General features: G+C 46.3%; 1 protein-coding gene and 2 long non-coding RNA genes across 7 annotated transcripts in view; 1 reads left to right on the top strand and 2 right to left on the bottom strand.

Moving 5' to 3' along the window:
- Positions 1–24,086, bottom strand: part of raph1a (Ras association (RalGDS/AF-6) and pleckstrin homology domains 1a) — a 61,691-nt gene that overhangs the window by 12,901 nt on the left and 24,704 nt on the right. The window contains exons 2-9 of one of the 5 annotated variants that reach the window (XM_085136178.1): positions 20,829–20,889; positions 10,189–10,323; positions 9,992–10,100; positions 9,758–9,897; positions 9,431–9,673; positions 9,042–9,197; positions 8,694–8,864; positions 4,007–4,081 (exon numbers count right to left, since the gene is read on the bottom strand). In XM_085136178.1, the coding sequence (XP_084992304.1) occupies positions 4,007–4,081; positions 8,694–8,864; positions 9,042–9,197; positions 9,431–9,673; positions 9,758–9,897; positions 9,992–10,100; positions 10,189–10,323 (1,029 nt within the window). In that variant the 5' untranslated portion in view covers positions 20,829–20,889. The other 4 variants (XM_085136177.1, XM_085136176.1, XM_085136179.1 and 1 more) reach the window with 4 other exon arrangements.
- On the bottom strand, positions 4,293–7,999 carry LOC146500011 (uncharacterized). The gene is made up of 2 exons (XR_014869923.1): positions 5,278–7,999; positions 4,293–5,097 (listed from the first exon to the last, which is right to left on the bottom strand). It is a non-coding gene; the product is annotated as an uncharacterized LOC146500011 (long non-coding RNA).
- Positions 17,552–19,323, top strand: LOC146500010 (uncharacterized). The gene is made up of 2 exons (XR_014869924.1): positions 17,552–17,929; positions 17,968–19,323. It is a non-coding gene; the product is annotated as an uncharacterized LOC146500010 (long non-coding RNA).

Genomic DNA, 24,086 nt, shown 5'->3' with positions numbered 1-24,086 from the left:
GGTTGAATTAAAGAAAAGTCCAACTCCAGAAAAGGTTGTTTAATGTTTGGGTAGGATCGATGCATTCCCAGCTGGCCGTGTGCCAGCTTCCCGTCTCGCCACGCTTTGGATGCGCTGGCGTAGAAAGAGCCAAACAGGTTAGCGCCACCACAGAGAGCCGCTGCTCAGGGAGCCCGAACCACGGAAAGAGTTTGGCTGGCAAGCGCGCCTCTCCTCCTGCGTCTCTTCGTTTTAATAATCGCCATCAGCGCGTTATTGGACAGCACAGGAAAATGAGACTGGATTAATGCACGGCTGTTGGATTATCCAAACGGAGCGCTCGCAGCTACTTCCGCCTGGACAGACGCCGCTTCATCATGTCAAAACGAGGAAGAGGAAGGAGTGGAGGAAGACGGTGGATCGGAGCAGCTTCAGACTATAATCAAACAGACTGAGCGCTTACGCTCAGGCTGATGCAACCGTCAGCTGATCTGCAGACTAACAGACTCGTGTATCAATCCCAGAGTGAAAGATGCGACCCTGTCCTGTCACGTCCTCCCCGGCCAAGCGAGACAGAGGGACTGAGAGGAGGAGACGGAGGGAGAGATGCACCCAGCTGGGGGGAGGGGCATTGTTGCTGTGCAAGCTTACATGGAAGAGCACTGATCTCTTTATCTCAGGCGCTCATGCCCCCTCCTCACAGACTCCTGCTGTGCTCTCCTCTTTCACTTTTCTCCTGTCCTCACCTCTCTCAAATTCTCTTTGAGTTGGATCCAGTTTTAAGGGCTCTGACACGAAGTATGGAGGCGCTCTGCTGTCAGGTGCATGAAAACAGCAGCCATGTGGTGAGTGAGGAGATTAGCAGCCACTTTCCCTCATTCCCCTCCCCCACCCCCCAAAACACACCGAAGGATGAACACACACATTCGCACACGCACCAAATTCTCCAGGCAGCACTGAAGCGAGCAGCCTAAGCTCATAAATAGCTTCATAATCCAGAGCCCATACTTGACTGACCTTAATTATTCTGCTTGGTCCCAGTTAACTGTCGTGAACAAACATATATGGAAGCAGACAATCATTCAGACGGACAGCACTGTGCAAAAGTTTTGAGCCACCCCTCATTTCTTTATATTTTGCCTTGAAAAAACTGCGATGAAACCAAATGTGCACAGATTGAACCGATACGGCCTGACAGCCACCGTTCCACTGAGACCATGTCACTGCTGGTGGATCAGTTTTAGGGCTCCTGTCAAACCTTTAGCAGGACTTGACTAAAGCCAGTGAAACAAATGTTTTTGTGATGGGCTGTTAGTAACAAAGTGTCTCTGGACATGTTTAAAACCATCCTTTCAGCCGTTTTGATGCTTGATTAACTCAGAGAGAGTCAAGTGGCTCTAACGGGCTGATGCGATGGCTTCACTGAACGTCAGACAAACAGCAGCTAATGCCCAAAGAAAGCCCAGAGAGCTGCTGCCCTACACCACCTTAAAGATGTAAGGGGTTGCTCAGGCACAGGACTGAGGCTGATTTAATAAATCGTGATGAATGATGACGTTTCCCAGAAGATGGCTATGGTTAGCTTAAAGTAGGCGATCGTGGCTCAACAGTTGGGAGTTCGCCTTGTAATCTGAAGGTTGCCGGTTTGAGCCCCGGCTTGGACAGTCTCGGTCGTTGTGTCCTTGGGCAAGACACTTCATCTACCGCCTACTGGTGGTGGTCAGAGGGCCCGGTGGCGCCAGTGTCCGGCAGCCTCGCCTCTGTCAGTGCGCCCCAGGGTGGCTGTGGCTACAATGTAGCTGCCATCACCAGTGTGTGAATGTGTGTGTGAATGTGTGGATGACTGGATATGTAAAGCGCTTTGGGGTCCTTAGTGACTAGTAAAGCGCTTTACAAATACAGACCATTTACCGTTTACCATAAAGTGCCAGTAGACTGTTAGTAAAATATGATTCAGTGTGAATACTTGAACACGCCCGACCTCTGACATCACTGTTTTCCATCTCGCAGCACAATCATCGTCTCCGTCTCACACATATTCAGCTGGCCTACATTATGAAGCAACTAAAACGAGCGTGTGCTCAGGGAGAGATCTTCTGCCTTTGAAGTTTTCTAGGATGAGTCCCCTCTGTGCTGCAGCTCGAAACACAGCACAGATGAAACGCACAACTGGGCCAGCAGTGTGTGAACAAGAGTGTGGGTGGACTGAGGCAGTGTAACACTGACACAAAAACAGTATGCAGACCTGCTGCATCCACACACACACACACACGCAGTCTAATGACTGCAGATAATTACGCCCGCAGTGTAATCGCTGCTGCAGGAATTAGACTGGCCCAGAAGCTCATAATCTGCCTGGATGGTCGGGGCCGTTATGCGTCCTCTAATCTGGGACACAAATGAAAAGAAAACACACAGCTCGAGCATGTTGTGTGAGTCAGAGTCAGGAATAGTGCAGCGAGACGTCTGACCCACAGCGGTGTGAGAAAACTGGTATTTGTTCGAGTATATTCACTGAATTCTTAGAGACAAGCAACAGTACAAATACTCTGCAATGAAATGCTGCATCATTAGAAAGTATAATTTGATCATTCAGCACTATGTAAAAGTCCAGCTTTAAACGCTGTTTGATGAGCTGCTATTACAAAGACGGCTGATGCCAAGATCTCCCAGCGAGAGCTCACGGGCAGCTGGCTGCGCTGTGTGCACGTGTCCACGTTTGAAGCTCCGAGGACGGGAATCACCGTCTCCGTCCTCCAAAGGAGATTACGCCTGCAAATTTGGCACATTCCCGTAACATCCAATCAAAGTGCCACAGTTGCTTTTTCTTCCAATGAAATCATGTCATTGCCGATCCAATCAGGATAAAGCCTTCTTACTCGCTTGGTTTTTAAGCTGGCCTTCCTAATACACAAATAAAACCTGCAGCTTAAGAACCACAGATTCTCCGACAGCTACAAGTCCACGGACGTCCACGCTCAGCGTTAATACAACTCCCACTGCAGTTAGTGAAGGTTCAAAATAAACAGTAAAACACATGAAAATGTTGGAAAAAAATAAAAACGAGTTTAAAAAAGAATAAAAAAATATTGAAAATAAACCGGGAACACCTGATCTCCACCAGCAGCCGATGCTGATCCCAGTAACTATCATATATAGCAGGTAGCTGGTCCCATTATCAATACCAGTCTCTGTTAAAACGCTCGTTAGCACAGAGACAGCCTGGCCTTTGGTGTCAATAACACAACCCTACTGACAGCCTGACCGTGGTTTCTGCTAACAGAGCAGCTAACCTAAACTGTCCAGGTCACACATTCAGCCCGAGTTATGCCACAATATGAAATATTATCACACACATTTCGTCTTTTTTACTGGAATGCAGCGTCCAGCACCGGCTGAGCTGGTTTGAGCTTGTAGACACAGAAGAGTTGGCTGTCACACCTGCTTACCTGTGCTTGGTCTCCTTATCAGAAGTTATCCTACATCAGATTTTACAGTTACAGGCAAACAGGGCACAAAGAAAACCACAGGTGGGTGTGCTCCAGGCGAGGTTTCATAACTCAACATGCACACAGAAATAATGACATATTAGCAGGTACAGACTGAGTTTATGCCAACTGTTTCCTGTGTGGTCTTAACCTTCAAAGACTTGGTACACCAGTGAAAATATGCCACACGTCGTGCACGTGCAGTGAAGCAGCATTTGCCTTCACTCATACATGAAGCAAACCTTAATTCAAAAGCGTCGCTGCACTTGGCTGCAGGTACGACTGAAGGCAAACCAGCTTTTGCATCACTGTAAACACAAAGTGAGCAGGTGCTGAGTGAGACGCACACACAGCAACGGGCAGCATCCACAAAGCAAAACAAGGTTCAAGCACAGTTAGAAAAGGAAGGCAGAGAGCTGAACAGAGTTAACTCTTGTTTTATCGTGCACATGCATGTTTATTTGACTTATGTAGAAGAAGCTGGAGGAGAGGATGGATGAGGGCAGAGGGGCAGTGTGCAGAAGTATGTGGGGGGTCACCTTGGTCAGTAGGTGAGAAGGTTTTCCCGCTATGTTTCTCAAAATCAGCGAGGTTTCCCTGTCCAAGTACGAGTGCTTGAAAGAGAAAGAGAGAGTGGCGGTGAATCGATCTGCTGCTGATTGGTTGAACGTGGTAGTTTAGCAGAAAGCTCAGAGGTCAGAGACAGAAACCTGTGAAGGAGAACTGCACACACAGCAAACACGTTAAAGCTCATCAGCTCTTAATGGCAGGATGTTACATCCCAGTGACCCATGTGAGGTTAAGCCTGACTGCAACCTGTTTATGTGTGGCATGTAGCACAAATACAAAGTTACTGCAGATGTCAAGAGATTAAGACACACATCATTTGACGGTCATATGCAAAAACTTGTTTTCATAAAAACAACCCACACTGCCCACGGATGCCTGCACAAGTTCAGTTCAGTTTACTCATACGGCTCAACAGTTTGTAAAAACGTCGTCTGCAGAGACCAGACGGAGCCGACTCTACTAACACAATCATGTCATCATGTTGGACTCTGGGTGAAGTTTGAGGGTTTAAAATAAACTACAAAACAGTCACATGACCACAAAGCTCAGGAGTGCAAAGACACCAGTTAATTGAGGACTTTGGGCTGGTTTTTGTAAAAGATCGGTGTCGTCATTTCTGGATTTGAAAGCATTAAACCTGCATTCTCTCAAACAGTCAGCAGGAGGCAACACAAGCAGTCATCCACGAATGGGCTCCAACACTAGCTAATACAAACCAGAGTGTCTCTTATTTATAATGATCTTCTTGTATTTGCTGACTCTGCCGTTTTAGTTTTATTGGATCTGTGTTCAGCCTTTGACCTGGTTGATCATAATATACTCTTGAGGAGGCATCAAGCGTTCTGCCCTTAACTGGTTTAATTCTTACCTCACAGACAGATCCTTCTCTGCTGTGGTGGGAGGATACTCTTCCTCTGTTGTGGTGTGCCCCAGGGGTCTGTATTGGGCCCTTTATTGTTCTCTTTGTATATGCTACCCTTAGTGCCTCTATCCTGTCTGTGCTTGTGCCCGATTTGTACTGTTATTGACTTATGTTGACTCTGCATGTTACTGTGAAGCACTTTGTGCCTTCGGGCTGTTAAATGTGCTATATAAATAATATTGTATTATGTTGTAAACCGTGTCTGTCTCTTATTGAACATGGAGCATTTGCAGGGTATTCTTGCACGGAGACGCTGTGGTTTCACAGGACCACGACGGTGATGGCAAAGAGCACTTAGTGTCAGGCAGTCGGTGTCACAGTGGAGACTTTCAGGTTTTATACGTCTCTGCAAATGCAAATATTCTCTAAAAACCACAGTAAATACAGGAGCACAATGAGACTGGTCCTGTGCAGTTTTCCATAAAGGAAAATGGTGCCAAACATGCTGAATGGATTCAAGGACGAACTGTTTAGTTTGCAGTTTGGGTAATAATGTGGGAAACATGACATCAAGGCTAAATCATGTAAACAGAAACGAGTACAGTGAGTCTCAGCAGCTCTACGGTAAAACACAGTGTTTACAACTGATTCACTAAATGTACAGTTTACTCGAAGTTAAAGGCAAAGCAAAGAAAGAAACTGCAGACATGTGGCATCACTGAGTGTGTCTCTACAGTGAACTCTGACCAAACACACATGAGGCACTTTAAACAATGACACGGCTTCTTTCATCTGACCTGCTCTTTGGGGCTGATGTTAAAATCTGATGCCGAACCATCCTCTCTCTTCTCATCTCTAATAATCTGATCACTGCACATTTGCTTCAATCTCTAGAAACTATTTTATAGAAAGCATTAGGTCTGTCGTGACAGCCGCAGATTAAAAATAATATTTAGGTCAGACACACATAACTGACCCGTGCACAGTGTGTGTGATAAAAGAGCTGCAACCAAAAAACAACCAGATCAGGCGTGTCACATGTAGGAAGGCGAGGCTGGAAACACGACTGGGATACTAAATATTCTGAATGGGCAGCTGACAGTGTTGGTGCCCTTTAGAGCAGCTCAATGTCTTTACAAGACAATAATAGACTAAAAATAATCATAACGTAGTGCGTGGTGAAGCCAAAGGTGTCTGATTGTCATACACACCAGTTACAACACTGTTAACGTCTCCATGCGTTACACTACAGACTTGCTAGCATGTAAATGCTGACAGTTGATTTTTTATCTAAAGTAACGTGACGTCATGCAGTTAAAATGATGTTTTTAATTTCACCACATATAAATCTTCTGTACTGAAACACGCTAACATTTAAAGCTGCTGTTAGCATGATGAAGCACAACATGTGACTGTTTTCATGGCAACGACTGAAGGATTTCATCCAAGTATTGAAACAGTCCTTATATTCATGCTTAAGTTCGATTCCTGCTTCAATCACAGTTTCCTATCAAAGCTGATGATGTCACTGATACTGACGTAACTGTGTTTCTACGATCGGACTTTCAAACATCCAACATCAACATATCTCTGCTGTGTGCTGACAGAGAAAACTGAACCACAATCAGGCTCCCACTGACTCAGAGCTCATGTCTGACTAAACCTTTGTGCGTCCATAACTAGAAAGTTCAATTTACTGAGACGAGGTTATTTTTGCTGCCCGCGGTCAGAGTGAGAGCCTCAGTGATTCAGACTGCACGAGTCAAACTTTCTAATGAGCTCGTGGGAGAAATGCTCCAGCAAACACAGCACTTCTCCTCTTCCTCCTCTGTGAGTCTTTCTTCCTCAGCCCTCTCAGTATTTGCATGTTTTGTGTTGCTAACATGTCTCACACGCTGACTCACTCTTGCTTCTTCCATTATTCTAATATTGTTTCTTCTCTGCTCTCTCAGACAAACTGGAGCAGTGACCCCGTTTCCTCACAGTAACAGGGTTTGTTTGAGTGGAGCTCATTGGTTTTTGTTAAACAAGGTTTGAGGTTCCACTTCCTCAGCAAGGAAGAAGAAGAACCACACCAGTAACAAACAGCCGACAAGGTTGTTGGAGAGGAAACAGTGTGACGTTGCATCGTTGGTCCCAAACACTCTGAGTCTCATGGGAAAAGATGGCTACAGTTGGTCGTTGGGGGTTAACCCTTTAAGACCTACCATAGAACCAAGTCCACCAGAGCTTATATTATATGTTTACATGCTGTGGAGCCATTTTTGGGAGCATTTCAAGTTGCTATACATCAATACAACCATTATAGCCCAGATTTTAATAATATATCTGCATTAAGTGCATAGTAATTACATAAATTGCAAAAAAGTGCAATAAACTACAAGAAATTGAAAATCGTTTTTGTTTTTTTAACATATATTTCTAGTTAGAGAAATTTAAGAGGCTTATCCCTCAAAACTGTAAATACAAAAAAGTTGCACAAAATAGTTTCCCACCACAGGAAATTTATTTTGAGTGTCTTCATAGTTTTATTTTTGAAATACACCAATTTTTATACACTGCAGGAAAAACGAAGATAAATATTATAATGCAAATTTGCAAAAAAGCAGCATATGCATCAAAATAAACTATTTCCAGCAGTGCAATATGAGTCCTAAACATCCCAGAAACCACACAGAATATGTGTTCATTACAGAATATTACAGAACAGCAATATGAGAGCACGATCTCTGTCGTTAAACTTTGTCAGGCAGCATGAACCACAGCCTCATGTCCTACCTGAACCATCGGCAGCTGCCAACGATAATTTTGAACTTGAAATTGATTATTCACTTGTATATGTGTATGTTGGGATTGGGCCGGTTGTTAGTATTGGTGGGGGTTCACCTACACTGCCGTATAGTGTACACTTCCACACTGTGTGGCTCTCAGGGCTTCAGCTTCCTTTGTCTTTAAGGAGAACATGAAACACTGATGGAGGGAGGGAAGAATCAGACTGACAGCTACAGTACTGCTATAGTACTGTATATACAGTACTGTATATAGTACTATATACAATACTGTATATAGTACTATAGCAGTACTATAGCAGTACTATATACAGTACTGCTACAGTACTGTATATAGTACTATATACAGTACTGTATATAGTACTATATACAATACTGTATATAGTACTATATACAATACTGTATATAGTACTATATACAATACTGTATATAGTACTATAGCAGTACTATAGCAGTACTATATACAGTACTGCTACAGTACTGTATATAGTACTGTGACTACTGCAGTAGTCACACAGGAAGTAAGGACAACTGTGTTTATGTTGCCTCCTGCTGGACTGTTTAAGGCTATTGGTGTCATTGTAATGATGTCCATCTTTTACATACAGTCTATGGAAACGTCCATGCTGTTGGAAACTGCAGTGTACACGTTTTACACTCGTCTCCAGCTGCAGCACTGGAATGATGCATCCATTAATAACATCATGCAGATGTTTCTTTATCAGCGGATTTTCACCCTCAACCTAAACTGCAGGAGAAAACTAAATGTGTGCATCTATGTTTGGACTTCCTGAGCTCCACATGTTCTTTACTTGTGTCGTGTAAATGCAGTCACTGTGTGATTAATCGGCTCGTTGTAACAAAGGCGGTGTAACGCCAGGCAGTGAATATCTGAACTTTTAACCTCTAACCAACCAGATGACCTCCTTGTTTGTGAGTTTACTCGTCATCACATTATCTACAGTTACGTTCAGCTAAAGCAGCACAGTACAGAGAGCCGTGTACCTCTGTGTTGGGATGACCTCGACCGGCTCCTTCTGCCGGGGGCGCCACCTGCTGGCCGTCCGAGTCAGCGCACAGAACGCTGTCCAGCGAGTCCATGGAAGAAGCCGAGTTAACGGAAACTCCGGATGCTGAGGTGACGGAGGAGCGTGACGAGTGGACAATCGAACGCGCCTAAAGTGGCAAAGCAGGAGAAATAAGAAGGAGAGAGGCGCTGTCATCTTCAGACTGGACACAAACGCTGGACGAGCAGAGATAATAAAACGCTGAGATGATGCTCAGACAGCAGTTTGCTGTTTAACTACTAACAAGCTGCTTGTTGTTGTGATGAAGCACGAGCTCTGCTCATACCTCATGTTCGCCGACCGTGCCGACCGACCCTGTGCGGCGATGCTGCCTCTGCGAGGATCCGGGCCTTCGCATCGTGGCTGAGGATGCGAAGGAGGAGGCGGAGCTGAGAGAGTGGGAGGAGCTCTGACGAGCAGCTTCGTCCATACTGAGCGACGCCTGAAGGAGACGCAAACAGAAGACATGAGATAAAGGACAGGCCGAGTACGTCTGCAGGAAGGGAGCGCGCCGGTGGTGCTGTGGATGTGTCATCAGTGACAGGTGGTGCAGGTGGTGCTTGAAGGTTTTACCCACTAATATCAGGGCTGTGTCACATGTTCAGGCCTAACATCTGCACAAAACTAACTAGGAAGCATCTGGAAGTTAGGGTTAAGTTGAGTCCCGACTGTCACCTTCTCCAGCTGGGCTGTGATGTCATCCAGGCTGAAGTTAGAAGCCAGGGCCGGTCGCCCGTGCTGCCCAGCGGGAGCTCTGATGGTGCCGGCCGGTGACGCCCTGGTGCTGCTGCTGCTGCTGCTCGCCCCGCTGCTGCCACCCCCACCGCTAACGCTGTTACTACCGCTGCCGGCAGCACCGCCGCTGCCCCCTGCTGGCTGCTGCCTGCTGCTGCGCCCAGCTGGGGGCTTCTGGCGAACCTGGAGAGACGAGGAAAAAGAAAGTGTTAGCGAGGCACAGTCGGTAATCGTACAGCCAGCGACCAGAGGGATGATCGTGCGTACCTTGGTGTCGGTTATGCCCAGACGGGCCATGCTACCAGAGCTGTTCGGTTTGGCGTTGACGGTGCTGAGTTCCTGCTCGATGGAGCAGAGGTCGGCCATGAGAGCGTCAAGGTCCACGTTCTCCCTCTGATTCAAGGCCTCTGCAGAGACAGAAGGATGTGAGGCAGGAACAGAGAGGAGGAAGCAGGCAAAACAGGGAGACTACAACTGAGAAGAAGGATAAAAATGTCTGACCGTTGATGTTGTACATGGAGAACCTGTAGGAGAAGTTGGCTATGTTGGTCTCCTGTCTGAGCGGAGGCTTCTCCTGAGGCGGCCGCTCTGAGCGACCGTCGTCCAGGCTCTGGGTTGGCAGGCGAAGCAGAAAGAGCGTTTACATGCAGCTGCATTTCTAACACAGATAAGCGTGGACTGTTTCATGCTCTGTGTACCTGCGTCAGTTTGTCCAGCTCTCCCAGCCAGGCACCGAACATCTTATCCAGGTCCTGGTCCTCCTTGTCACTGTCCTCCTCTTCCTCCTCCTCCTCCTCTCTGACCTCCACCTCCTCATCTGACAACTGATCCATCTGAGGGTAAGAAGAGTCACGCTCACTAATGCTGCACCTTCAGGAAAACCTGTGATCTCTGTGCTCCATCTGGTGGTCAATAGTGTGCACTACACCCGTATTAAACCCTGTCTGAAGCTTGTTGTGTGAAAGCTGCAAATTCAGTGCAATCAGCTGTTACGCTGTTTGGTCCTTTGACCTTCAGTCTCATCTGTGCCCATCCTGATATTTTTGACATTGTGGTCAAAAACAACATTTTCTATAAATCACATAAAGAGAACTTTTTAATTTCTCGACCCCTTTGAGTCTGATTCACAGGAAGAGTTGGAGCGGTTTGTTTCCACAAAGCTAAAGAGAAGCCAGAAATGAAAATAGAGGGGAAAGGTTAAGAGAGATTAACTGTGTACCCAGACAGAGAGCGAGGGAGCGCTGCTTTGATTAACATCAGAGTTATTTAAATATACTGAGAAACAGATCAGAGACGCAGCAGCTGTTACATACTTTACTGACAACCAGCAGCAAACACATCTTATTGTAATGAAACCAATGCTCCAACGGTTCATAGCAGTAAAACCATGAACTGCAACCAAACATCCATTTAGTCAACAGGCTAATTCCAGCTACAAGCTAATGTCTTTGGTAAATAAAAACACTGCTGACAACAGTTTAGCTGAATGAATCGCTTTGAAGAGTAATAATTGCTTTTATTCGCCAGAGTTACACAAGTATCACATGAGCATTTATGTCAGAAGCTAATAGTCAGAAGCTAGCTAGCGTAAAAACACAGTAACAATAGTAGAAAGGTGACACATTCAAATAATCTTAGCTTGTTTTATTTGCACTGACACCCATATCAACACAGCATATATAGAATATGGGAAAGCCCTCAGACCATGAATACAGCTAATCTAGCGGTGCGTCTCATGGTGGACCCGCTAACGTCAAAGACTGTCTGGCTACATGATGTGATATCAACCCAATGGAGACAGAAAGAAATGATGTGCAGCTCTCAGAAACCCACATTTATCTCATAAAACAACAGGAAATGTTCAAACTGACGTTTTATTATTTCATTGAAAATATGATGATTTTGAAGTTGGCTCAAAAAAAGTTTGGAGTGAAGCATAAGGGCGGAAAGTAAGTGGTGCTGAAATCAGCTGGAGGAACGTTTTTCTCGATCGTGGCTCAAGAGTTGGGAGTTCACCTTGTAATCGGAAGGTTGCCGGTTCGAGTCCCGGCTCGGACAGTCTCGGTCGTTGTGTCCTTGGGCAAGACACTTCACCTGTTGCCTACTGGTGGTGGTCAGAGGGCCCGGTGGCGCCAGTGTCCGGCAGCCTCGCCTCTGTCAGTGCGCCCCAGGGTGGCTGTGGCTACAATGTAGCTGCCATCACCAGTGTGTGGATGTGTGTGTAAAGCGCTTTACAAATACAGGCCATTTACCATTTTGTATGTAACTGTAACTGGTCACACGTCAGCAGCACGACTGCTCAGTGCGGCAAATCTGAAAAAATCTTTGTGTGGAAGCGACGAGGCCTAAACTCCATATTGGATGTCGATGATCTTTGGTCCTTGTGGCAGCACTGCATTAAAAACATGATTCAATCATCGAATCATTGCATCTGTGAACACAGGTCATCGTGCCGTCCACGAGTGCAGGTCAAATGTCATACAAAGAAGAACCTGATCCAGATCCTTTCATCAGGGCCAATGCTCGTTTAAGGTGGACCAAAGAAAAGCAGGAAACTGCTCTGAGGTCAGACAGATCAAAATTTAAAATTCTTTTCAGAAAATAACATGAATGCCGTGTCCTCCGGACTAAAGAGGAGCGGGACCGTTGGGATTGTCATCAGCCTGGGGTCTGATAGTACGGGGGGGGGGGGGGGGGGGGGGGGTGCATTAGTGCCTATGGAGTTGGCAGCTGGTGCATCTGCAAAGGCGCCATCAGTAGATTTTAGAGCAGCACGTGCTCAGACAACATTTTATTCAGGGAAGCTCGTGAATATTTCAGCAAGAGAAACTTCAAACTGCATCTACAAGCTGCTTTGCAACCCACTGCCAGCCTAACTGCTGTGCAGCTGTTCCCCCACCTCTGGCTTTCTATGCATGCATGCATCACATCACACTTCTAAGACCAGCTCATAGCAGAGGGCAGAAGATCAACACACGCAAACATAAAGCGCCTTGAGACGACTGTTGTAGATTGAATATCAACGCGAAGGAAAATAGTCGTATTTTGACTGCAGTGATCTCGACTCTGCCGTTTCTAACGTCACACTGAAGGTAGATGAAAGCAAATCATCATAGTTGATATTACACACCATTCTTCTCTGTTCCAGTAGTGAAAAAACTGTCTTTTGGTAAAGATTATTTCTGACAAAAATGTGGATTTATCCTACAAGCAGCTCCTCCACTCTCCACCCAGACAAGCCCACAGTGCTGCCCAGGGCACAGGATGCTATTCCTGGAGCGCTGCTTACTTGTCACCACTCTGCCCCCTTTATGGAGATACATAGCCAACCAACACACACACACGAGGAGCGCTGCTACAATTAGATCCCTGTGGTTAGCAAGGTCTGTCATTTAGACGTGTGTGTGTGTGTGTGTGTGTGTGTGTGGTTTGGGGGCTGCTGAGGGACCAGAGCAGCGCTGCTCTCACAGCTGCACTCTTCTACAACAATCTGCTGTTTCCCTGCAGCCAAAGGTTCGAGCGTCTCCTCATCAGCTCTGACTCAGCTCGTCTGATGCTCTGACTTCTGGTCACTGCACCGCATGTTTAAATGGAGGAAGACGACATGAGACCACACTGTCACACAACGCTGTTGCTGTACATTGAAAGTGTGTCAGGATAGTTTTAAGAATGAATCATCAGATATCTGTATCTGCCTCTTTCCTGAGAGTCTCCGAATTCATTCTGGGATCAGACGAGCATGTTAGCTTAATGACCTGTTAGCTTAGCTTCAAAGGAGCAGCAGGCTGAGCTGGGTCAGGCTACTGGTCGCCCACTACGGCTCGTTCTGGCAGCACCGTTTGTAAAAAGCAGAAGGAAACCACTGAGTAAATACATATATGAGTCCACTGGTGAATCTGTGTCACCCACACAGGCCGACGGTGTCGTTCCTGCTCATGCTTTTGTCTTCATCACTCTGTGGCTCTTTTCCTGTGTCGGCTGAGAGGAACAAATAAAATCCTGATATTTTCCCCTCCAGTATTTCGGTGGCAAACAAGTTTCTCACTCCAGAAATGTGCTGACATTTCTCGATCCGATGACTCTTTATGCTGAGACACTGATCATTATTCTCTGACGTGTGACATGATGTCAGGTGAGGCTGTGGGGTCTCACAGGGGCTTGCAGCCGTAGCCTGGGTTTATCTTGCTTGTTTTCAGTTCGTTTATCGTTGCTTCGGTTCTTGCTTCTGACCAGTTGTTAGCAGTGAGTCAGCAGATCCACAGTGACAAATCAAATCAAAACACATCACCAGTGTCCTGCTGCGCACCAGTACAGTAGGAGACTGGGACTGGTTTAAAAGAGCAAACAGCTGGTGCCTTTTTTATCTGTCATCACATCATGAAGGAGGTTTGACTGCACGGCTACATGTCAGCGTCCAGCTCAGCTGTACTCGCTCCACCCTCCACCCTCCAGCATGCTGTCAGATGCACCTTCAGGTGGAGTCAAACAGCTGAGACAGCAACTCACTGTGATGGGCTGTAAGTGTGTGTGTGTGTGTGTGTGTGTCCAAAGTAAACAGTAATTACTCTGCTGTAGCCACACTCCTCCTGTGTGTCACAATGAAACCATGCAATCATCCCCCATGCTTCCTACCTCCCTTCTTCATTTCTCTCCCTCGTTTATTGTCCCCCTCCTCCCTCGCTCCCCCCTCCTCTCCCACTTGTCTGTCACAGGTTACTCAGAGGGAGTGAGACAGTGTTTCTCCATATCCTGTAGAGACGACAGAGTGACACGAGCAGGATGTCGCTACAGTGTGAACGTTGCGCTGTTGCATGATGCATGATGCATGCACAGCTCAGCACGTAGGTGTCTAAGCACTGTCTTCCTTCTCTCACCCCAACCAATCACAGCAGATGGCCCCGCCCCTCCCTGAGCCTGGTTCTACTGGAGGTTTCTTCCTGTTAAAAGGGAGTTTTTCCTTCCCACTGTCACCAAAGTGCTGCTCATAGGGGGTCATATGATTGTTGGGTTTTTCTCTGTATCTATGAAGCGCCTTGAGGCGACTTTTGTTGTGATTTGGCGCTATATAAATAACATTGAATTGAATTGGTGCTGAGAACGCTGCTCACCCTGGGTCGTCTCTAACGACCTGGGAGGAACTGTGCCCGTTCTTATTATAACTGTACTCACGGAGAGTTGCTATTTCAAAGCTAATGCTAGCTAGAGTCCACTAGTCTGTATCAACGTTCTGGCTCTCAGCACAACGCAGACCAACAAAGTGTCTTCATGAAGATGGTAAATGGTTCTTATAAAGTGCTTTACACAACTCGTGCATTCACCCATTCACACAAGCAGATCTTTCTAAGTGCTTTATAGCTAACATTCACACTCTGATGGATGCATCGGAGAGTAATTTGGGGTTAGCATCTTGCCCAAGGATATTTGGCATGCAGACTAGGGGAAGCCAGGAATCGAACCACCAACCTTCCGATCAGTAGCTGACCTGCTCTACCACCTGAGCTACAGCCAATGAAGACAGAAAGCAGAAAGCTGCATCGGATCATTCAGCATATTAGCGAGCTGAGGTCAGCCATGTTGGGTTGGCGTTCAGCGCTCTACTGCACGTCTTTGGACGCAATAAAACGGACATTTTTTAGACCAAAGATGCTGTGAGATGAGCACAGACAGCACAACGACCTCTGAGAGCTTTTATCTTGTTTCCAGCTCCAACGACGCCACTTCCTGTAACCAGCTGGCAAACACTACAAATCATTACAGACGGGAGGGGCTAAACCTCTCCCCCACAGCGTTAAATAACAGACAAGAGCAGAAAGAGGACTTGCTAACGCTAACATAGACCTGAAACTGTAGAGCCAGTGTTCAGGCTGAGGACACAAAGGCCCATCTAGGACGCACCAGGGCGGCCTTCTGGACGTCTGCTTGCCCTCCAGTTTTCTGTGATTGAATCACACCATGCAGCAACAATGCAGAGTCTGAGTGCTCTTAACAACTCATAAGCACACTAGGACTAAAGAGAGGGAAGGAAAGGAGGAGGGAGGTGAGGACACCAGAAGGATAGAGGCAGAGAGAAAGGGAACAAGTGGAGAACGACACAAAGTGAGAAGAGATAAGTGGAAATGAGGCAAGGAGGAAGGAGACAAGGAAATGAGTTAATAGGGATGGGTACCGGTGCTGACATAAACGGTAGTAACCAGACCAAAAAGCAGCGCACATTTTGGTGCTTTATTTCCCTGAGCTGTGATACACTTTAGATTCTAGCCAATCATTTTACGTTTCCGAGGATAGTAGGCGGGTCCAGGTACGTACGTTCTTTTAGAGCAGAGCTACAGATTAAAAACGCCCAAGGCGAAGCGGTCAAAGTCTGGCTGTACTTCACAGCAAAAGATGCAAACTCAGCAGCTGCAACAAGTGCTTTAAGCTGATACTGTGATGCTGTCAAAGGAGGTAACACCTCAAATCTGATGAAACACCTGGTGACGCATAGCGTTTTTTTTAAAAGCCGAGAAATGCGCCGTATTTGATAGCTTGCTGTGAGACCTCACACCGAGCACATCTACTGCGGGTGTGGTGCCTGTTATCGACCCGGAGTTAGCAACATCCCCCAAAAACCCGAAGAGGAGAGTCCTGGCCCCTAGCCCTGCCAGTGTAGCAGAAATGATGAGGATGATGATGCAGCAGCAGCCGTTCTTCTCTGCGTGAGTAGCTTAATGTTGTTCGTGTGTAATTTACGTTGAGTAGGCTAACCACGTTATTACATTAATGCATGTAAGGTGAACTAGCAAACATCATCATAGCTACATGCGGCTGTCTTCTTGTTTGATGGCAGATACTCCCTTCACCCTGGACAAAAAGGCTAAAATGACCAAAGAAAAAGTGGAAAACAGTTAAACATGAGAGGTTTTTGGACAAAGTTTGTGTTTTTTCCATTGTTTAAGCTGCTTCCAGCCAAGAGTGATACCATATATGCCCCATAGCTGCAGAAAAGGCTAACATTGTTATCTTTTTCCAAAAAACAGCTGAACATGAGAGGTTTTTGGACCAATTTTGTGTTCTCCATTCTTTAAGCACCGGTTTGAGCACCGTTTAAGCACCGGCACCGTTTCAAAAGTACCGGTTTGGTACTGGTATAGGACAAAACCTAAACGATACCCATCCCTAGAAATGAGTGAAGAGGAGGTGAGTAAACAGGGAAATGACAAAAGACATAAAATCCGTGGAAACTGAAAGTGAAAAAAGGAGGAAAAGAAATGAAATCAAGAGAGCGACGAGATGAGACAAGTTCAAAAGGAGGGAAGAGGAGACAGAGGGGATGAAGGTTCCAGTCATGACTTCACCAACATCTGCTGTCTTAGTGCCCTCGAGCAAAATGCTGCATCTGTACTGGTTCCAACTGTGGTAGCGCAACAGAAAAGCCTTTACAGACCCCACAGCTCAATGTGGCTCGTTCCCACGGCTCTATATCAGGACATCAAACACACACACACACACACACACACACACACACGGTATTTTTAGGCCTGCTTGTTGGGTTTGTTGGGTTTTTGTGAAGCGAAGCTATAAATCAGAGAAAAGCAGCAGCGAGTAAATCCGGGTGGGACTCGTTCCTCTGTGGTGCTGATGGTGCACTCACACTAAAAGGCTCCAACAGCTGCAAACGCACAGCGCTGTCTGATCACCACACTTACAAGCACAGTTGACTTTTTCTTGAGATGTTTCAGTCAGAGCAGGTCGGTCAGGAGAAGACGCACATCTGAAACCGCCGTCCCCGGACCTGCAGCGGTCCCCGGACCTGCAGCGGTCCCCGGACCTCCGGCGGTCCCCGGACCTCCAGCAGTCCGCGAGTCATAGATTGTGCATCATCCAGGGTTGAGCCAATCAGGACTCTGGACAAATATTTTAATCAAGCAATGCAAAAACCAAACCAGCTAAATTAGAAACAGTTTCCTCGAGTTTGGCTTCTATCAGGACGATGACTGAAGCGTTTTATCAGCGGGGCGGGTGGTCCTGGGGAAGCCTTTATCCCAGTGAGGGGTCCCTGGCCCCTAACCGTTAGAGAGCCCCTGGGCTACGGTGGCTTAAATAGTTCCCCCCATACCAGAGCTTCCAGTTTGATGGGTGTGATCTTTATCCCCGAGTGTGGGGAAGATGCTTTCTGTTTACTTTGGTTCTATGTGCATCGTTGTGATGATGAGTCGTCTGCAGCTAACAGCACAGGAAGCACACTCAGAGTCATTAGTTCACTCGAGCAGCGGTGAGGCGACATGAATGATGATTACTCGCCTCGCTCTCCTTTCAAAAGCTCCCTCACAGCTCGGAGGTCATTTTAAAACTCTACCATGACAACATGTAAACAAATATCTAATCAACAAACATCGTTGTTGGTGTCGATGGTCTGAGATTTCCCACTCGAGCACCTGTGAGTGCTACAGTGAACAGCAGGTCCCTCATCAGCACCACAGAGGAGACTTGGTAGGCAGGTCTGAGCTAACAGGAAGTAGCTTTAACACTCACTACGACCAAAGAAGAAGAGCCTGTCTGAACGCGCAGCACGTCAACGCCACGCTCTGGCCAACCAAAGACTCACCAAAACTGGACAAAGATTGAAAATGTTTCCTGGTGGGATGGTCTGAATTTCTGCCGTTTGTCCAGTAAGACCAGCATGGATTCATCCCGTCCACCTGCTGGTGTGGGGATATCGTTGATGGCCACGTCCACCCACAGACGCTGTTTTTCCATCGATCCAGCTAATATCAGATAAGTGGTTTTTGTTGCTATGCAGACGACACCAGCTGCTATCTGCATGAGGCCGAGCGGTTTCTGACACAACCCCAGAAGAGAATCTGTGTCTCCAGCTGCAACCTTAGCCTTGCCTCTACACCAGTGCACCCAGTTTCCTACTTTAACCTCTGCTCGCCTCTTGGTCTCTCGTCTCAACCAGACTCTGAGCTGAATAAATACAAACTGAGCTACAAATGTTAGAAACAATAAAAGAAGCTGGTGTGAGCAGCTTTGATCAGGGTGTATTTGTAGCAATGAAATTACTTTTTTATCTCAGTTTCAGCAGGAAAGGCCATCCGTCCAACAGCGATGTCATTCCCCTCATTCAGCCATCTTTGTTACATCATCACCAGCTCGAACAGGATGCAGGAAAAAGACCAAAAAGGCCATCCTGTACTTCCTGTGCTTTGTAAAAAGGTCACTAACAACATAACACACATTGTTTGATTCTCTTAGCAGCAGCAGATTACATCAGCAGATTTCACGTGAATACAGTTTCGCTCATGTCACACAGGAAGACGAACGGTGGGAGGCAGAGGAAGCGGAGGACGAGTGGGGGGGCCGCCTGCTGATCCAGCACAATGATATCACTTCCCCCGAGACCACAGCAGGCATTACATCATTTCCTTTCTGTTTCCCTGCTTCGTATCGACACCTGCTTCTGTTTCTGAAGGAGGGGAGAGTGGGAGGTGGAGAGAGAGCGAGTGCTGCTGTACTGCTGGCTCACACTGCTCATCACAGCCACTGACTATAGTACAGGTTACTGTGTCTGCAGGCGTGGAGGACAAACCTGTCACAGAAACAGAGACAAGCAAACACGTGTGTGCATGTGTGTGGTGGATGGTGAGTGTCTATCCGAACCTCAAGACCCAGCAGATCCCAACAGGGCTGCAGCCATGTAGCATGATACTGCACACACACACACACACACACACACACAAAGAACAAATGAGATCTATTTTTGCTCCCATAGAAACAAACAGGAAGTTGATTCTACTGTACGACACAAGCAGGCTGAGGTGAATACAGCGCAGTGACGCTACAACAACCCGACCCTGCAGACACAAAGCTGTGTTCATTGTAGTTGATTGTTTTTGGCTTAAAGAACTCACAACAGGACGAAAACATGAAGAAACTTTTACTCTTGCATGCTTTCACCGACCGCACGTGGAGAGACGTTTGTATGTCAGACACGGTGACCTTTATAGTTACACTTGTTATATTCAGGATGCTGTAGGGTCTTCACCTGTGGTCTGATGAACCTGCTTCCAGCTGAATATTATACAGTTAATGTTGTGTTGGGTGCTGTTCCCACATCTCTGCTACTCTACCTTTGAGGAGAATTTAAAAACACACCTTTAGTTACAGCAGTCACAAGATTTCCTAACAACTTGACTCCTGACCCTGACTTTGAAAGATTTGTATTAGTTATGGAGTGACTGTAAAACTCCTGCGTGCATATGAACGGTGCATGTAGAAGATGACATGTAGAGCTTTGCTAACGCGTGATCATGTGATCAGTCACAGCTGATGTTTGTAAACATCACATGGGCACCGGTGTGGTCTCATCTGTTCTCACAGAGCGCACAGATGCATTTACTCCCAGTGCACTGGGATTTATACTTTACATACGCTAGTGCAAATCTATATTAAAAAGAACTTAAATAAACACTATTGATCTAACTTCACTCGTGTATGTGACTCACACACACGTGGCTCATGCTCGAGGAAGGAGCCCACAGATTTATACCACCAGCTAGGGCTGTTCGATATAACATATATATCAGATGACGATATAAAAACGTCTATTGTTTCATTTTACGCTATCGTTTGTTTCGTGGTGTCACAAATTAAACTGTTTACGACAATATTTTTCATGTTTTGATGTCACTGTAGTTATTATTAATTTATTAAAGTTCTCTCTTTCTCTTATATTTAATATAACCACACTACAGACGGACAAGCGCCTGTTTTTATGCGTTGTCGTTAGCAACAACGACGGTAACACCTTCGCGTGTCCGCTTGTTTATGTACCACAAACCTTTCACAATAAAGCTCAAGATCCTGTTGAGACTTTTCAAAATAAACTGAATCACGTGAAAGAGCAGATTATTTACGGATGAGAAGTAAAAAAGACGCCAGGTGCTAAAAAATAAACCTTAGAGTCAAACGTTAGAACAGGCTTTTCCCCGCAGCACGCCGTGTAATAAATACTCACAAAGAAAACGGCGCCGTTACAACTTATGTCTAAAAATGTATCGTTTCATGCATCGTTAAAACACTCGACTCCAGCTACATGACGCACAGCTGGAAACACTTCACACAAGTCGAGCTGCCAGAGATTCACAGAATTTACAGAAAATGTTACATGTTTGTGATTTATATCGTTATCGGACGATAGATGTCTTATATCGGGAGATGACAGTTTGGTCATATCGCACAGCCCTAACACCAGCACTCAGAACTGACACACAGCTGTGTGAAGTGAACCCATTCAAACAAGTCACACACACACGTGTCCGTGCGATTCAAAGGGCTCACGTGCTTTAAGGCCAATTACCTTTGGTCTGCTAACAGCTCAGTCCAGCTGGAGCGCAGCACACAGTGATGATCCAATCAGCCTGCAGACACACACAGAAAAGGCATCAAGTACAAGAGCAGACTTCAGATGGACTCACATGTTGTTGAAAGCACGCCGGTCCTCTCACAGCTGCTTGTTGGTGTGTGCGACCTGCTTACAGCCTGATGTGGTGCAGAGCAGCGTCCCTCTGTATGTTGCCAGCAGGTGGCGCTGGTGTGTGCATCTGCCGTGCTGAGTGTGTGACCTAAAAATAACTGACAGGCCCAACGTTTAAAGACGCTGCTGCAGGCTCCGCCCACGCTCCGGCCTCCATCTCCACCCTGTGAGCCTCACCTGCTGAATCAGCATCAGTGCATCATCCGCTCAGACCCAATCATGCTGTAATCAGGCCTCACACACAAACACAACGTGTGAAACCGTGTGTGTGTGTCCACAAACTGAGTGGACACATGTATAAAAACGTCACAGCGACGCTGCGATTGTACTATAAGATCATTAGCAGCTCTCATGTGATCAGGAGCTGGAAGCTGCAGCAACAAGCAGGCTGTTGTTGGAGCGAACAAAGAGCAGCACAGAGCTCACGGGCACATCGGCGGCATTCAACCCAGCAACTGTTCCCTGGGAAGCTGTGGAGCGTCTGATTTTAGTGCTGTTGGCACGGTTACTAACAAACAGCTCATAAACATGAACAAACAGTTTAAAATCAGCGTCTGTAGTTCAGTGTGTCACATCTGGAACGTTCCAGCTTGTTTATTAACCTCATCAATCTCAGGCTCATGTCAGCTGTTACATTTGGTTACGCTGAGCTCAACCTGCTGCTCACCCCAGATGGGCTGCTGGTGACTAAATGTTCAGAGGTTAAGACCCTCCCCCTGCCGTAGGGTAAAGTAACTCTGTGCTAACTGTACGCTATGAGGAGGAGCCCTTTACTAACGCTCAACAATGTCTCCCCATCAGCAGAGGTGTACATCCTCCACCAGTCACATCGACCTAGAGACCAGTTAGCCAGCAAATAGTTACCACTGGTCACCAGTAAACGTGTTGCCTGACCGGTTGTCAAGTATTGACTGTGGCAAGCTGCTCGCAGTTTCTAGGTGAAACTGACTGAAAAGAGGTAGAGCTGCTCGATTATGGCAACAATGATCATCACGATTATTTTCACTGAGATCTCGATTATTTGACGATATTTATTTAACAATAACAATGTGTTGATTAATGACTTTAAAGATTGTCAAAAATAATATAAAATAGTGCAAATGCTGATAACAGTGCAAATGTTTGCAATATAAGAAATAAATGAAAAATAAACATCTATGTTTAGTGAACTTTGCAGTGTTGCTCTGTGGTGCAGCTGCGACACTGTAGCAAAGTTTACACACTGTGTCTACTTGATCCACGTCTGACTGAACACATAATGTTTCCACACCACTGAAGGTTTTTACCTCTTTTCAACCAACAGCAGTCACTCTCCTCTCCAAATAACTTCTGCTGAGCTTTCCGAGCTTCCCTCGGGTCCTCTTAATGTTGTGACGCGTGTTCGAAATGCAGAGAGGTGCGCTCGATTCGCCGCACGGAGCAGCGCGAGAGTGAAGCACGAGGGAGGGGCTAATAATCGGCTCAGTCATTTTTAATGATCGTTGAAAGCCCAGATCGTAATCGTGATTAAAATTTGATTAATTGAGCAGCCCTAAAAAGAGGTCTACTAACCAAAGTACACCAAACACCTCACAGCTGCTTCGGTCACCAGCAGATTATCGTCTACTTTACTCATCGAGCACTCGCAGACGAGTCGGCAACTTCCATCTCATCTGCAGGTCAGTAACCTCCTCGCAACGAAACAACCACAAGGACAACAGTCACAGCGAGTCGATCAGAAGTCGAAACGACTTTTATCCCGGATTTAAACACTTCTCTGCGGATGAGAAGGATCTCTGGAGGAAAATGTTCAAATGTTTTGATGAAAAGCATGTTTATGATGTCCTACAGCAGTGCTCTCTGCCCTCAAAACACCAGCTGAGGTCACATCGTTTGGAAAAAGGTGTCCAAACTTCAGCGTGATGTTGCTGTTCTGAACACGAAGACATTTTTAGTCTGTGTGCTAACAGTAAGTGACAGAGTGAAGCAACATCCCCCTGTACTGTTACTGTTACTGTGCACAAGAGTCACTCAGCAGTGAGTGAGCCAGTATTCAGTCACTCAGCCGTCTAACAGGAAGTGTTAGCTGTTAGCTGTGTGACATTGTAGATGATACACTCCAACATGAAATGTAACCCACTGTGTGAACCCATGAAAGTACAGCACACTGGTGTGGGCCTGTTTAAAGGGTCCAACAAATCAAACAGGTCACAGTCTGGATGACCTTTGGCTTCGTGTCCTTAAAGTGACCTCACCATGTGTGTGCCGTATCACTTGGCATTCATATCTTCCAGGAATTAAAAGCTGATGTGTCATTTAAATCAGTTCCCCATCCTGCTGTGTTGCAACTGGAAAGCATTGGAAAGTATTAGCCAATAACAGTGTTTCAACACAGCTCGTGGTTGATCAAGTCTTCTTTGTGACGCTCTGCTGCCGCTCCAGCTGATTTCAACTGTTTGTTTTTCCACTCATCATTCTGTTACTCATTTATTTATTCTTTGGCTTGAATAGTTTGTCACATTTCTTTGCATCGTCCAACACCGGTCCATTCCCACCAACAGCCGAACATCGTTGGTGTTTTTCCAAATCCATCCGTCCACAGATGTAAAGTATATGTTGGCGTTCCTGCCCTCACTGTGATTCGTCTGTTACGTTTTTCAGCCTCACGATGACGTACGTGGACCTCACACTTCCCATAAAGACGTGACCACCTCAGTCATGTAAATATCTCGTTCTGCTCCCACCAGCACAAAGCACAACATGTACCTGACGTTCTTCTGTTGGGAGGCAAAGCTTAAACAACACTGTTACCTCCCCGACCTTTGGCCGTGAAGGGATTGCTAATGTTTGTAATATTAACGCTCCGCCTCTCCTGATTGGTTATTCCCGGCTGCCAAACGGGCCCCATTAACAAGTCTTATGAAACATGGCGGAGGCTTTAAGCTCTCTGGAAACAAAGGCGTTACCATCCTGCTACTTCAGTCACAATAAGACTTTATTATAAATCTTATTACTTTAAGACGACTTAATAGTTTGATGTTTGAGGGACTGAAACACTCCTAATGCAGGACTTCTTCCTCAAACATCCTCAGGGCTGAGGCT

The sequence above is a fragment of the Neolamprologus multifasciatus genome, chromosome 16 (assembly GCF_963576455.1).
Source record: "Neolamprologus multifasciatus chromosome 16, fNeoMul1.2, whole genome shotgun sequence".
Lineage (NCBI taxonomy): Eukaryota > Metazoa > Chordata > Actinopteri > Cichliformes > Cichlidae > Neolamprologus > Neolamprologus multifasciatus.
This window is presented reverse-complemented; position numbering and strand designations above follow the sequence as displayed.